At 44.7% G+C, this 13,487-nt stretch overlaps 1 protein-coding gene across 1 annotated transcript; it reads left to right on the forward strand.

The window, feature by feature from the left end:
• Positions 1–1,240: 1,240 nt before the first annotated feature.
• On the forward strand, positions 1,241–10,524 carry LOC139242694 (probable G-protein coupled receptor 139; the record flags this gene model as incomplete). The annotated part of the gene is made up of 2 exons (XM_070870486.1): positions 1,241–1,393; positions 9,593–10,524. Coding segments are annotated over 2 exons (1,085 nt in total), but the record flags the coding sequence as incomplete, so codon positions are not given.
• Positions 10,525–13,487: the final 2,963 nt, after the last annotated feature.

Here is a 13,487-nt window from a genome sequence, read left to right on the forward strand (position 1 = left end):
AGACTTTTCCTTTGAAAGTCATCTTACCTCTGAATCCAAAAGTAAACATTCGTGTTGTGCATCCATAGCTTTGCAGAGCTGTTTAAACAAGCGAGTTTTTGAAGCACTTGATTTTATATAATTTACAATATTAACAACTTGATCTAACAAGATTTTAATTCTAGTGGTAATGTCTTTGCAACAAGTGTTTCTCTATGCAAAAAGCAATGGGTGAATAATATATTTGGATTATTTTTATTGCGAGTGTAATGAATCCTTTGACACATCCCACCATAGATGGAGCACCGTCCGTGCAGATTCCAACACATGGGTCCCATGACATTTTGAAGTCTTCTAAATATGAATTTACAGAATCAAACATGTCTTGACCTCGAGTATTTTCTGGAAGTTCTGTACAGCACAGAAATTGGTGCAATATCTCGTTTTCATTCATGAAGTGAACAAATGATAATAATTGTGCTTAACCAATAATGTCGACGGACTCGTCCATTTGCAAAACAAAATTCGAGTTTGTAAGTTTCTGGGCTACATTTTCTTCAATGTTAGATGACATATCATTTATCCTTCTCCGAATTGTATTGACAGACAGCGGAATTTTTGCAATTTCTTGTTGCGCTTCATCACCAAGCATTATTTTGACAATTTTACGATATGCAGGTAAAATAAGTGAGTGAGCTGTAGTATGAGACTGCATTTTCTGCACTATTAATTCAGCAACCTTTTACACTATCATTTAGATTCATTTTTCTGCAAGGTGCTGGTGCAATGCCCGACCTCTTCGGTGCTGAAGACGTATATTTCTGATTCAATTGCCAACCAGAACTCCCTCAGTGAGACGGATGAGTGACGAACGCCCGGAGTGGTGTAAACATTGAAACATCTTTCAGAATTCGGAGAATTCAGTTGGTGCATCGACAGGATTTAACCGTCTCACATACCAGGAGGAAAACTGGAGCTGCTTCTGTTAAATGTGGTGCAGCATTGCCGGCAGAGCCCGGCTTTCTGTACATTGTTAGTTAGAAATGTGAGCAAAATATCACTCCGATCTTTGGGTGGTTTCACGTCAAACACTTGTATTATTAGTTTGGATATAATTAGTGCAGCACAAACATTACTGTGAAGGGTGTTGACGTGCTGCCAAATGACTGGAAGTAATATCAATGCTCCTGATCTTTCATGGTCCCACAGGAAATCTCCCGCAATTATAATGACGTTTTTCTCTGAAGCTCTCATCTCACAGTCAGTTGGAGCCCTGTGTTCAGTGCCAAGAGTCATCATCACTTCTCGGACAGAATGAGTGTTCCGGCCGTCGCCTATCCATTTTCCTGGTTACCACCAGTTATACAGGCGGTAATGATTTACTATCCGATTATAGCAGCCGTGGGAATCCCCGGTAAGTGATTATATTCCGTTACTAACGTCGTGAATAAAGTTGGGATTAACTTTATTCCTGACCTTATGTCAGTAATTATATTTTTAAACTATTCTTCTCAATTCAATTAAAAGGCTGAGAGTCAGTGACTGTATTTCCCGCTCGACCTTTTTAAGTGACTGATCATTTGGTGCCTTTCTAATTTTCTTTAACCCCCATAAAATCTTCAGATTATTTCCCCCATGTAATGTCTTTCAAACTGGTTCGGTTTTATCTGAGAATCGTGCAATGAGTGATTCAATGGATTATTTTAATCTCATGTTTCCTGCCTGCTCTCCTTTCCCGTAACACTCGGTAATATCTGACAGATTATATTTTACTGAACATTCAGCGTGTTGTAAAATGCTCCATTGACTCCCGCTGTGGAGACAGACACTGACAGCCGATCATGGACATATACCTGGGAATTCGGACAGTCAGGACCGGGATTTGTTCAGTCCCGTTAATCAGAATCTACCCGCTGTTCTCGGTCTGGTTCCAGCAAAGTGCCGGATATTATTCCTGGTGATCACAATCCATGCCGAGTGTGGGATTGTGCTCCATGCAGGAACACAGACTCTCTCCCTCATCTTCTCCACTGACCGGTGACCAGCCTGTTCTCAGACTCGCCTTCACCCTCCCGGCGGAGATTGTTCTGCCTTCAGCCGGTGGGAGGCAGCTGGTTTCTGTCACATCCATTCCTGCAGTGGTACAGGTCAGACCGGGAATCCGTGCTGTGAGAGAGCGATTGGAACAAGGCAGCGGCGCTCTATGCAGCTGTCCTGGGTTTGTCCACATTTAAAAACCCGTTTTAGATTCAATACCTGCATTTTAACTAAAGCACCGTCTCCATGCCGGGTCATGGTCCCTTTATACTAATCGCACACATTTATTGTTCAGACCAAACGCTTGCAGGGTGATATAACATCGACTGTCCCCTCAGTAAGTCTGTCCGCTCGGTTATCCACACACATTCACTTTAATTTCGCTTCACATACTGAGAGATAGAGGAATTTCTAGTCACATTTACCCACCCGGTCTCCATATCCCTTTCTCGCCTCTTCCTCCAGCCACGGACCCAATCTACTTTGAATTCTGACAGTTTCTGCCTCAACCTCTATCCATGTAACTGAACTCCACCTCCTCCCCAATCCCTGTATAAAAAAGCTTCTCCCACTCTCTCTTCTCTCTGTTCCATTGTCTTCTATTTCATCTTCTTTCTACAGAGCCTCGTTCTGCAACACACATCTACTGGAATCAGTCTGCTTCTATCTATCTTCTTCCATCCTGTCAATAATTTTAAACACCTCTGTCATATCGCCCTATAATCTGTGTCTGTATTACATTCCTCTAACTCACATTTACAGGTTATGTGGCAGAGCCCAGGGTATCGAACCAGTGTGTTGTATCACCCATTGTACCACTGACTAACTTTCCCACTTCAGTTGGGAAACTGAAATCTCACACTATGTCTCCTGAGTTCCCAGAATCCTGTACTAATAAATTGCCTTGCATGTTTGTGTTTGAAGAAACATGATCAGCGTTAAAGTACAATATTACGGCTGTTGTTTTTAACAATCTGCAGAGTCTGTTTGAAGAGGTTACTCAATGAGAACAGATTGTAGTGAGTTGTCTCACTGTTCCGCTGACTCTCACAAATCTCAGGATCAATGCAGCCTAATACTCCTACTGCAAGCTTCGCCCCTGTATTACTAAGAGTATCTCTCACTATATCAGCTCACATGGTCGGTTGTAACAAGTGCCGCACCAAGAGTCCCCATCATTTCTCAGAGATCAATACAGTTTGATTTATTGTATTACCATTTGCGATGTTCCAGTTCTCGGCGTGGTAATTGGTGTTCCCGGTAACGTGCTTAGTTTGTGAAGCAAAAGCGCCAAATTGTTATTTCCATTCAATATTGTGTCAGCTGCGGTAATTTTAACAATAAATATGATCAGTGCTCGGTGCTTGGAATGTCTGTACCCATCGTCTCAAATTGTATTACAGTGTCAGTTAAGTCCCTGCTTTGATAATGTTTTTCAGTTATTATTCGTAAAAATGGGAACCCACGTAATTAGCGGTAATCTTACCACTTGGATCGATAGTTGGTTGCACGGAAGGAACCACAGAATAGGGATAAATGTTGACAGAATTTTAGCTTTTATCACAAGGGGGAAGATATTTACAACTGAGGACGTGCTGTTCTCGCTGTACAGAGATTTGGTCAGATCCCATTTGGAATATGTACGTTCAGTTTTGGGCAACATATTGCAGGATAGATGGATTGGCCTTCGAGGGGTTTCAGCGCAAGTTAACCAGACTGATACCACGGTTTAAAGTATTCAAATATGAGGAAAGTTTACATAACCTTGCCTTGTATTCCATTGTGTTTAGAAGGGTGAAACGTGATATAACCGAGCTATTTAAATAGATAAAGGTGTTGGATAGTGTAGGCACAGAAACTGTTTCCTGTGGCGGTGTAATCTAAACCAGAAGGCATTATCTTAAAATTGGAGCTCGGAGTGAAATCACGAAACACTTTCTCACACAAAGTCGAGGAGAAATCTAACACTCCTTCTCCCAAAATTCTGTCAATTAATGGTCAGTTGTAAATTTACAGACTCTGACCGATAGATTTGTTAAGGTCAGGGTATCAAGGGGTATTGAACCAAGACGGTAATTGGAGTTAGGGTGCCGATCACCCATGGTCGACTGGAATGGTGGAAAAGGCTTGTGGGGCAGAATGATCAAATCCTGCGTTCCTATACGTCAAGCACCAGAGTCATCATTTCTGCAATGAGATTTCCGGTAATCGCAGGTCCAATTTCAGTGTATCTGAATGTTCTACACGAAAAAATGTCCGATGATATCCTGCAGCCCATAGAGGTTCCAGCACTCATTTTAACAGGTTACCGATTGCATAAATCCGTGTCTCGCTGTATTACCTGGAGGGCCTGGTCATTGCTCTGTCGGTCCTGAGGTGATTATTTGTCAGGTTTGGGTCACTATCGGAAATTCCGAGAATATCTGTCCTCCATTTCCTCCAAACTTTGCGAGATGTTTATTGATATTACAATGTTTTTGAATCTCCAACTCAAAATCTAACATTGTTTTACATGGAATGTCTCGGAGCAATGCGGTTCTCAGTGAGAATGAGCCCAGTATTCACACAGTGGGATGTCGTTAGAATGTGAAATTGTTTCAGTTAATCGTTAGCAGCGTCAGGAACCCCTCGCTAATGTTCTCCTCTTTGCATGCTCTGGTTAACTTATCTACCTCGCCTTTAAATGTAACAGCCGGGGCTCCCATCTGAATCAGAAGTTTATGGGTTTGACACCCTGTCGAAAATCTAGGCTCACATTCGTATGCACTGACTTTCCCATGGCAGTGTTTTCGAATAAAGCAAACCTTAGCCAACTTAACCAACTAGATGTTGTGTTTATCGACCTTGCTGTGTGCATATATATAGACATTTAGTTACATGACAAGGTATGTTACGAAGTTGTAGAAACCATCTTCTGACAAAGAGTGAAGGTCTATATTAACTTTGTTAGACTGTAACAAACAAGTGTTTTATTGCACACCTTTTCTGACAAATACGGTTGTGTTTTCAAGCAATTCCTGAAACCACGGTGTTGATGTATTTATTCAGAGCTGAATTCGTGCACCAAGCACAGTTATGTCCTGTGGCCGCAAATTTCATTTTTAAACATTTGCAATCAGTTATACACACATGTAATGATTATATTTGGGACATTGCACTGTCAGTGGAACCGGAGACTGAAGGGATCGAGAGCTTGGAAAATAGAAACAGTAAGATATAATAGTAATGATATTTTGTTTTGTAACTGGCAACAGTGGTGTTTGGATTCTGTGAGAGAAGGACATTGTTTCCTTTTAGTCCTGTCATTATATAGCAGCTGCAATAGCAACAAGATTAATTTTCAAATCGTTTTGTTACTAGAATATTTGTTAATCAGGTATCACCACTATTTAAACTATGACTCTGTTCAAAGCGAGGAGATAATGAATTAATTGGCAATGCCATTTCTGCAGCCACCAATCTCCCCAAATATCCCATCACCATCACCTTTGATGCCCTAGATCCTATTAAAACAATTAATCTCTCTCACCCTGGCCTTTCCCCTGGTACGGCCCTCATTCTCGCTCACTCAAGTACAAGGATCGCAGACTTCTACGGATGTGGCGGACAACTGGTTTAACCAATCAACGCCAGATTTGGCTAGATCACATAAAGTATTATCGGGCCCTACTCATGTCTGCCAAAACTGCTCACTATTCGAGCACCATTATAGAATGCAAACATAACCCCCGGCTAGTATTCTCGACTGTTAACCTTCTTGTGAAACCCCTCTCCCCTGTCTCCACCACACTCACCTCCAACAACAATTGTGAGTAGCTCATGGAATTATTTATCTCAAAGATTGAGACCATCCAATCAGCTGCCTCTGCCACTTCTCTTCCATCCTCTAGCCCAACGGGTCAAACATCCCCTAAGTTTCCACCCTGCCCTAGCCATGAATTCGCAACTCTCTCTAGTCTCTCCCTGATATGCCCCTCCTGAACTCTCCATGCTCATCTTATCCATGAGACCCACTTCCTGCTCACTTGATCCTATTCCCACCAAGCTGATCACCACCCAACTTCCTTTTCTGACTCCCGTGTTAGCTGACATAGTTAACGGTACTCTCAGCTCATGTCCTCTCGTCTCCTTCAAATCTACCGTCATCACCCCTCTCCTCAAAAAACCATTGACACTATTCAGCTTGCAAACTACCGCCCCCTCTCCAACCTCAATGTCCACTGCCAAGTCCTTGAACATGTTGTCGCCTCCCGGAACTCCAAGTTTTAAACCCTTTATTCTAGTTTCCGCCAAGCCACGCTACCGAAACAGCTCTCATCAAAGTCACAAAAGTCATCCTTTGTGACATTGACAAAAGTAACCTTTCCCTCAACAATCTCGACATGTCCGCAACCTTTGATATGTTTGAGTTCTCCATGTTCCTCCAATGTCTCTTCACCACCCTCCAGCTGGGTGGGACTGCACTCGCCTTGTCCCATCCATTTCTCCACAATTGTAGACAGAACATCACTTGCATTCACTTATATTCCCACGATCAAATCGTTGCATATCGTGTTCCCCAAGGAACTATCCTTGGCACCCTCGCGTTTCTCCACTATATGCTGCCTCTTGACATCATCCGAAAACACAGCGTCAGTCTCCACATCACACCACCACTTCTTTCGACCCCTCCAAGGTCTCTAAATTGGCAGACTGCTTGTCCGACATCCAGTACTGGATGAACAGAATATTTCTCTAATTAAATATTGGGAAGACTGACGACATTCTCTTTGGTTCCTGCCACAAACTGTATTCACTAACCATCGACTCGATCCCTCTCCCGTGCTTCTGCCTGTGACTGAAGCAGAGAGTTCGCAAACTAGGTGTCCTTTAGAAAGTGAAATGATCTTCTGGCCACATATCTGCGATATGACATTGCCCGTCTTCGCCCCTGCCTCAGCTCCTCTGCTGTTGAAATCCTCATCCATGCCTTTGTTACCTTGAGTTTTTACAGCTCCAACACTCTCCTGGCTGACCTCCTACATTCTACCCTATGTAAACTTGAAGTCATTCAAAACTCGCCAGTGCATTTCCAATCTCGCACGAAATCCCACTCACCCTTCACCCCTGTGCTCGCTGAGCTACATTGATCCCGGTTCAACAATACCTCGGCTTCAAAACTCTCCTTCTGTGTACAAATCCCTCCATGGTCTCGTTCTTCGCTATTTCTGTAAACTGCTTCAAAATCGCAACCTCCCAAGATATCTGCGCTGCTCAAATTCTACCCTCTTGTGTATCCCTGATTATAACTGCTCAAACATTGGTGGCCGTGCCTTCAGCTGTCCGAGCCCTGAGCTCTGGAACAGCCTCCCCAAATCCTCACCGCCTCTATACCTCCCTTTCTTCCTTGAAGACAGTGCTTATAACTTACCCCTGACCAAACTTTTGGTCATCGGTCGTAATTTATTCTTATGTGGCTCAGTGCCAAATTTATTTGTTATGTCTTGTAACACTCCTGTGAAGCACCTCGGGAAGTTTTATAAAGGCGCTATATAAGTAGAAATTATTGTTGTTGTTGAAATAATGTTCCAATAGTTGAATTAATAAAGTGGTTTGAAAATTACTGAACAGGGGACATGATTTTAGCAACTTTTATGAGGTTGTATAGTTCAGATACATAAAGTACTGACAGATTTGGCCATTTGCTAAGACAGGCGGAAAAATTTTCTCCTGATATCTTCGCCATTATTTCATGCAGCTCACCAGCTAACAACTCTGTGGAGCACCGTCACCACACGGACTGCAGCGGTTCACGAAGGAGACCCACCTCCGTCTTGTAAACAGCACAGGACGGCCCATCTCTTGTGTTTGATTCAGAGTTACTTTGTCCATTTTTCTGTGTAGATTTCCATTATACTTCTGTATCCTTGGTAACCACACCCCCCCCCACCCCACCCCACATACCACACACTCATACTTAACTATATTAATCTTCTATACTCATGTGATTTAATTTCCAGCTAAGACTGTATTGTCTAAACACAGTTGAACGGGAATGCAGTTAATTATTTCTACACCGACCGCCTTATCTTGTTAACGATATTTATTCAGTGCCGATGTTTCTTTTGTATATGTAGTCTCTCTCTCGCTCTCTGTCTGTCTCTATTTCTTTACAAATGAACACATGGAGCTCTTTACGTATGTCAAGTTGGAACAATTGCTATATGTCACACTATCCTGCACACCAAAGGAATCCGAATCAAACACTTCTGAGCATATCTTACATTGTTGATAGATTGTGCTGGAAGCTCAGGTACATATAATGTCCCACATCCCCTGGGATGTACTTTCCGCCAGTCTTTCTCACCAGAGACAGATTCTCCATATTGCTATGTGCCGGATTAATATTAAAGATGGATTCTGCCAATTCAGAGCTAAGACCTTACCACGGAGCCTTTCTGAAGCTGAATCTCGGCAGCTATCTCCTGGGCTGGACTGCAGCCTCTATTGTCAATTGTACTGTATCTTTGCTTCGGTCTAGGGATCGCCACCCACAACTGCCTCTGAAGTTTGCTCCATTATTAGAGGCGTCAAAAGCGAGGAGAAGATTATGGCCCTTGTGCTATTGTGTACTTTGGAATGTATATTTTTCCTAGGATTACAGAAGAAGGCGCAAGATAAAGTTGTTTGTTCATGATCACATCTGAACTTCTCCCCCTTGTGGTTATTGTTAGAGTTTGTCCAGATGGGGGTTGCACTGTCCAAGGCACCAATGTAAAGACCTGAGACTTCCGGCCAAGAAGTCAGTTGTTCAGATTAAATGTTCATCTGGTGGATTATAAACATAATTGTTGCAACTTGGTTGAGTTGAAACATACCAACTCCCCTATTATCGTGGTGTTTGACAGTAGTTTGTCCAAAGGTCTTTACTCATCGCCTCCAGTCTGCGAATACAACATGAGAACTCTGAGCCATTCCGTACCCACACCTTGTATCCGCTCCCCTTTCCTGTCCACGGACCCAAATCCCGCACTTTGTCTCACCCTCGGTTGTTCCCCTTTAGTATTCACTGCATTTCGGTCAGGCGTTATTCTCACCGCTCCCCAAACATCTCCCAATTTAGAATTGACCATTCATGACTTATTTTCAAATAGTTTTCTGTTCATTTCCTCCTCTGTCACTGAACTGCTACTTTTCGCAATTATCCATAACTCCTTCTCACACTGTCCATTTATTCATATATTTAAATGGCCAGTAGTTTACTCGGATCTCCGGTGGATTTCTACACCACTTTCTCCGAAGTTGTAGTGGCAGAAGGGTAACAGCTCCGAGGAAATTTCCAGAGTCTATTTGTATATTCTTATTACTCTTTGTGAATCGTTTATTTTCGGGTAGTTACCCCACACTCACAGATATTTAACATTGCAATTGTATGTTAAAATCCTGTTCTGCTGGACAATTCTAGCAGCGGTAAAGAGTTCAGTTCCAGTCCCCAGATCCTGCAGTAAAGTACATTTCACACCAAATCCTGTGTAACTGGCTCCCTTCCTGTAACCTGACGGCTGATTCCCTGTTCCTGTGTGTTTCCCTTTTACAGCTAATGTGGTGACGATTGTGATCCTGTCCCGGGGAAAGTGCGGTCTCTCCAGATGTATCACTCTCTACCTGGTGACCATGTCAGCGGCGGATCTACTGGTCATTATCACTGATGTGATACTGTTTCGGATTAATGATTATTATTTCCCGACTACCTTCCTGTACATCACACCTGTGTGTTCTGTCCAACTAGCGCTGATGCGTGCAGTCACCGATATTTCTGTCTGGTTAACCATCGCTTTCACTTTCGATCGTTTTGTTACCATTTGTTGCCAGAAGCTGAGGACTAAATATTGCACCGAGAAAACTGCATCCCTGGTTATAGGAACCGTGTGCCTGCTGTTCTGTATTAAAAACATCCCCTGGTACTTTATATATGAACCCATCATTACAATCGACAATGTACCCTGGGGCTGTAATGCAAAACCCGAGTATTACACTGTAACTGCTTGGGTAACATTTGGCTGGATTAACCGCTGTTTAACCCCACTGCTCCCAATATTCCTGATATTGCTGCTCAATGCTCTGACTGTAGGATACATTTTGGCGGCCAGCAGAGTCCGCAGGAGGCTGAGGGGCAGCAAGAATGATGTGAATCACAATGATCCGGAGATGGAGAACCGAAGGAAATCCATCATCTTACTCTTCGCTATATCCGGTAACTTCATACTGCTCTGGATGGCGTATGTGATATATTTCTTATTATACCGAATTACAAACCAGTATTATCATACAGGTTTCAATGACCCGATGCTTATTGCAGACTATACCAGCTACATGCTGCTGCTTTTGAGCTGCTGTACAAACACGTGTATTTATGCAGTAACCCAGACTAAATTCAGAGATGAGCTGAAAAATGGGTTGCAGTATCCTCTGAGAATAATATTTAATTTAGTTCAAGAAAGAAAAGTTCAGAGCAATTCCCAACATTAGATTTGCATTACATCACACATCGTATCCTGAGTTATATTTTACCTGAACCTCAGCAGGCTACAACTCAGGCCCAGGCTTCTTCAGACATAACACTGGGCAATATCTGACAAGGCCTGCGGTTTGCTATGTAAGTGTCTGTGAACAAGGTAGAAGACCATTATGTAGACAGTGGGTTATAATAGAGGGAGCAGTTTAATTGGATTAAATCATGCTCCTGGACACAAAGAGATACAAGTCCCAGCATTGAGGTTTAGGATGTTGTGACCATGGAATGTTTATTGCCGGATGAACATCAGAACACGTGGGTTATCCCAGGGGAGTGTAAAAGGAGAATACGCCTTTCGATTTAATAGCTGAAGAATATCAGGAAGTGAATGATAACTGTGTTGGTTTTTGTGTGTGGAAAATCCTGGAGAATAATAAACAGATCATTATATCAATCAGCATGTATTGTCTTTGAAAGTTTACATTCTCCAGTTCACGAACAGCTTCTCCATCACTTGCGGCTCTGTGGAATTTATTGGAACTGAAGTGATGTTGATTGTGGACCTGAGTCCATTGTACTGGTGTCTGTGAATGGTGGTGTTTCCAGCAGCAAGTCCCCTTTCCCACTGTCTGTGTACAATGCTGTTTGCAGAGTAACAACACCACTGGCAATGAGAACCAGCAGCACGGTGTGTGGACAGCTGCAGACACTTCTCAGGAAGAAATGACCCAGGTGGCCATTGACTGCTGTCAGATATCTGTGACCGCAGGTCAGATTGGGCACTGTGGCAGCAATGTGATTCTAACCTTGTGAGCAATAAAATAGTGTCGCTTTCATCGAGTTCTCCTTCACCGAAAACATACTGAGGCTCACTTTCTGCAGTAAAACCCCGCCATTGTCCGAACTCATTCGCTGCATATCCGGTATCAGGGTCCAGTGATCCAGACCCAGCTGAAGTGTGTGTGAATGTGAGGCTCAGTGTGTGAGGGATCTGCCTCAGGATCCAGTGATATTGACCCAGCTAAATGTGTGTGAATGTGAGGCTCAGTGTGTGAGGGACCAGCCTCAGGGTCCAGTGATCCAGACCCAGCTGAAGTGTGTGTGAATGTGAGGCTCAGTGTGTGAGGGACCAGTCTCAGGGTCCAGTGATCCAGACCCAGCTGAAGTGTGTGTGAATGTGAGGCTCAGTGTGTGAGGGACCAGTCTCAGGGTCCAGTGATCCAGACCCAGCTGAAGTGTGTGTGAATGTGAGGATCAGTGTGTGAGGGACCAGTCTCAGAGTCCAGTGATCCAGACCCAGCTGAAGTGTGTGTGAATGTGAGGCTCAGTGTGTGAGGGACCAGTCTCAGGGTCCAGTGATCCAGACCCTGCTCAAGTGTGTGTGAATGTGAGGCTCAGTGTGTAAGGGACCAGTCTCAGGGTCCAGTGATCCAGACCCAGCTGAAGTGTGTGTGAATGTGAGGCTCAGTGTGTGAGGGACCAGACTCAGGGTCCAGTGATCCAGATCCAGCTGAAGTGTGTGTGAATGTGAGGCTCAGTGTGTGAGGGACCAGCCTCAGGGTCCAGTGATCCAGACCCAGCTGAAGTGTGTGTGAATGTGAGGCTCAGTGTGTGAGGGACCAGTCTCAGGGTCCAGTGATCCAGACCCAGCTGAAGTGTGTGTGAATGTGAGGCTCAGTGTGTGAGGGACCAGTCTCAGGGTCCAGTGATCCAGACCCAGCTGAAGTGTGTGTGAATGTGAGGATCAGTGTGTGAGGGACCAGTCTCAGAGTCCAGTGATCCAGACCCAGCTGAAGTGTGTGTGAATGTGAGGCTCAGTGTGTGAGGGACCAGTCTCAGGGTCCAGTGATCCAGACCCTGCTCAAGTGTGTGTGAATGTGAGGCTCAGTGTGTAAGGGACCAGTCTCAGGGTCCAGTGATCCAGACCCAGCTGAAGTGTGTGTGAATGTGAGGCTCAGTGTGTGAGGGACCAGACTCAGGGTCCAGTGATCCAGATCCAGCTGAAGTGTGTGTGAATGTGAGGCTCAGTGTGTGAGGGACCAGCCTCAGGGTCTAGTGATCCAGACCCAGCTGAAGTGTGTGTGAATGTGAGGCTCAGTGTGTGAGGGACCAGTCTCAGGGTCCAGTGATCCAGACCCAGCTGAAGTCTGTGTGAATGTGAGGCTCAGTGTGTGAGGGACCAGTCTCAGGATCCAGTGATATTGACCCAGCTAAATGTGTGTGAATGTGAGGCTCAGTGTGTGAGGGACCAGTCTCAGGGTCCAGTGATCCAGACCCAGTTGAAGTATGTGTGAATGTGAGGCTCAATGTGTGAGGGACCAGTCTCAGGGTCCAGTGATCCAGACCCAGTTGAAGTGTGTGTGAATGTGAGGCTCAGTGTGTGAGGGACCAGTCTCAGGGTCCAGTGATCCAGACCCAGCTGAAGTGTGTGTGAATGTAAGGCTCAGTGTGTGATGGACCAGTCTCAGGGTCCAGTGATCCAGACCCAGCTGAAGTATGTGTGAATGTGAGTCTCAGTGTGTGAGGGACCAGTCTCAGGGTCTAGTGATCCAGACCCAGTTGAAGTGTGTGTGAATGTGAGGCTCAATGTGTGAGGGACCAGTCTCAGGGTCCAGTGATCCAGACCCAGCTGAAGTGTGTGTGAATGTGAGGCACAGTGTGTGAGGGACCAGTCTCAGGGTCCAGTGATCCAGACCCAGCTGAAGTGTGTGTGAATGTGAGGATCAGTGTGTGAGGAACCAGTCTCAGGGTCCAGTGATCCAGACCCAGCTGAAGTGTGTGTGAATGTGAGGCTCAGTCTGTGAGGGACCAGTCTCAGGGTCCAGTGATCCAGACCCAGCTGAAGTGTGTGTGAATGTGAGGATCAGTGTGTGAGGGACCAGCCTCAGGGTCCAGTGATCCAGACCCAGCTGAAGTGTGTGTGAATGTGAGGATCAGTGTGTGAGGGACCAGTCTCCGGGTCCAGTGATCCAGACCC

Source organism: Pristiophorus japonicus, unplaced genomic scaffold (assembly GCF_044704955.1).
Source record: "Pristiophorus japonicus isolate sPriJap1 unplaced genomic scaffold, sPriJap1.hap1 HAP1_SCAFFOLD_1448, whole genome shotgun sequence".
Lineage (NCBI taxonomy): Eukaryota > Metazoa > Chordata > Chondrichthyes > Pristiophoridae > Pristiophorus > Pristiophorus japonicus.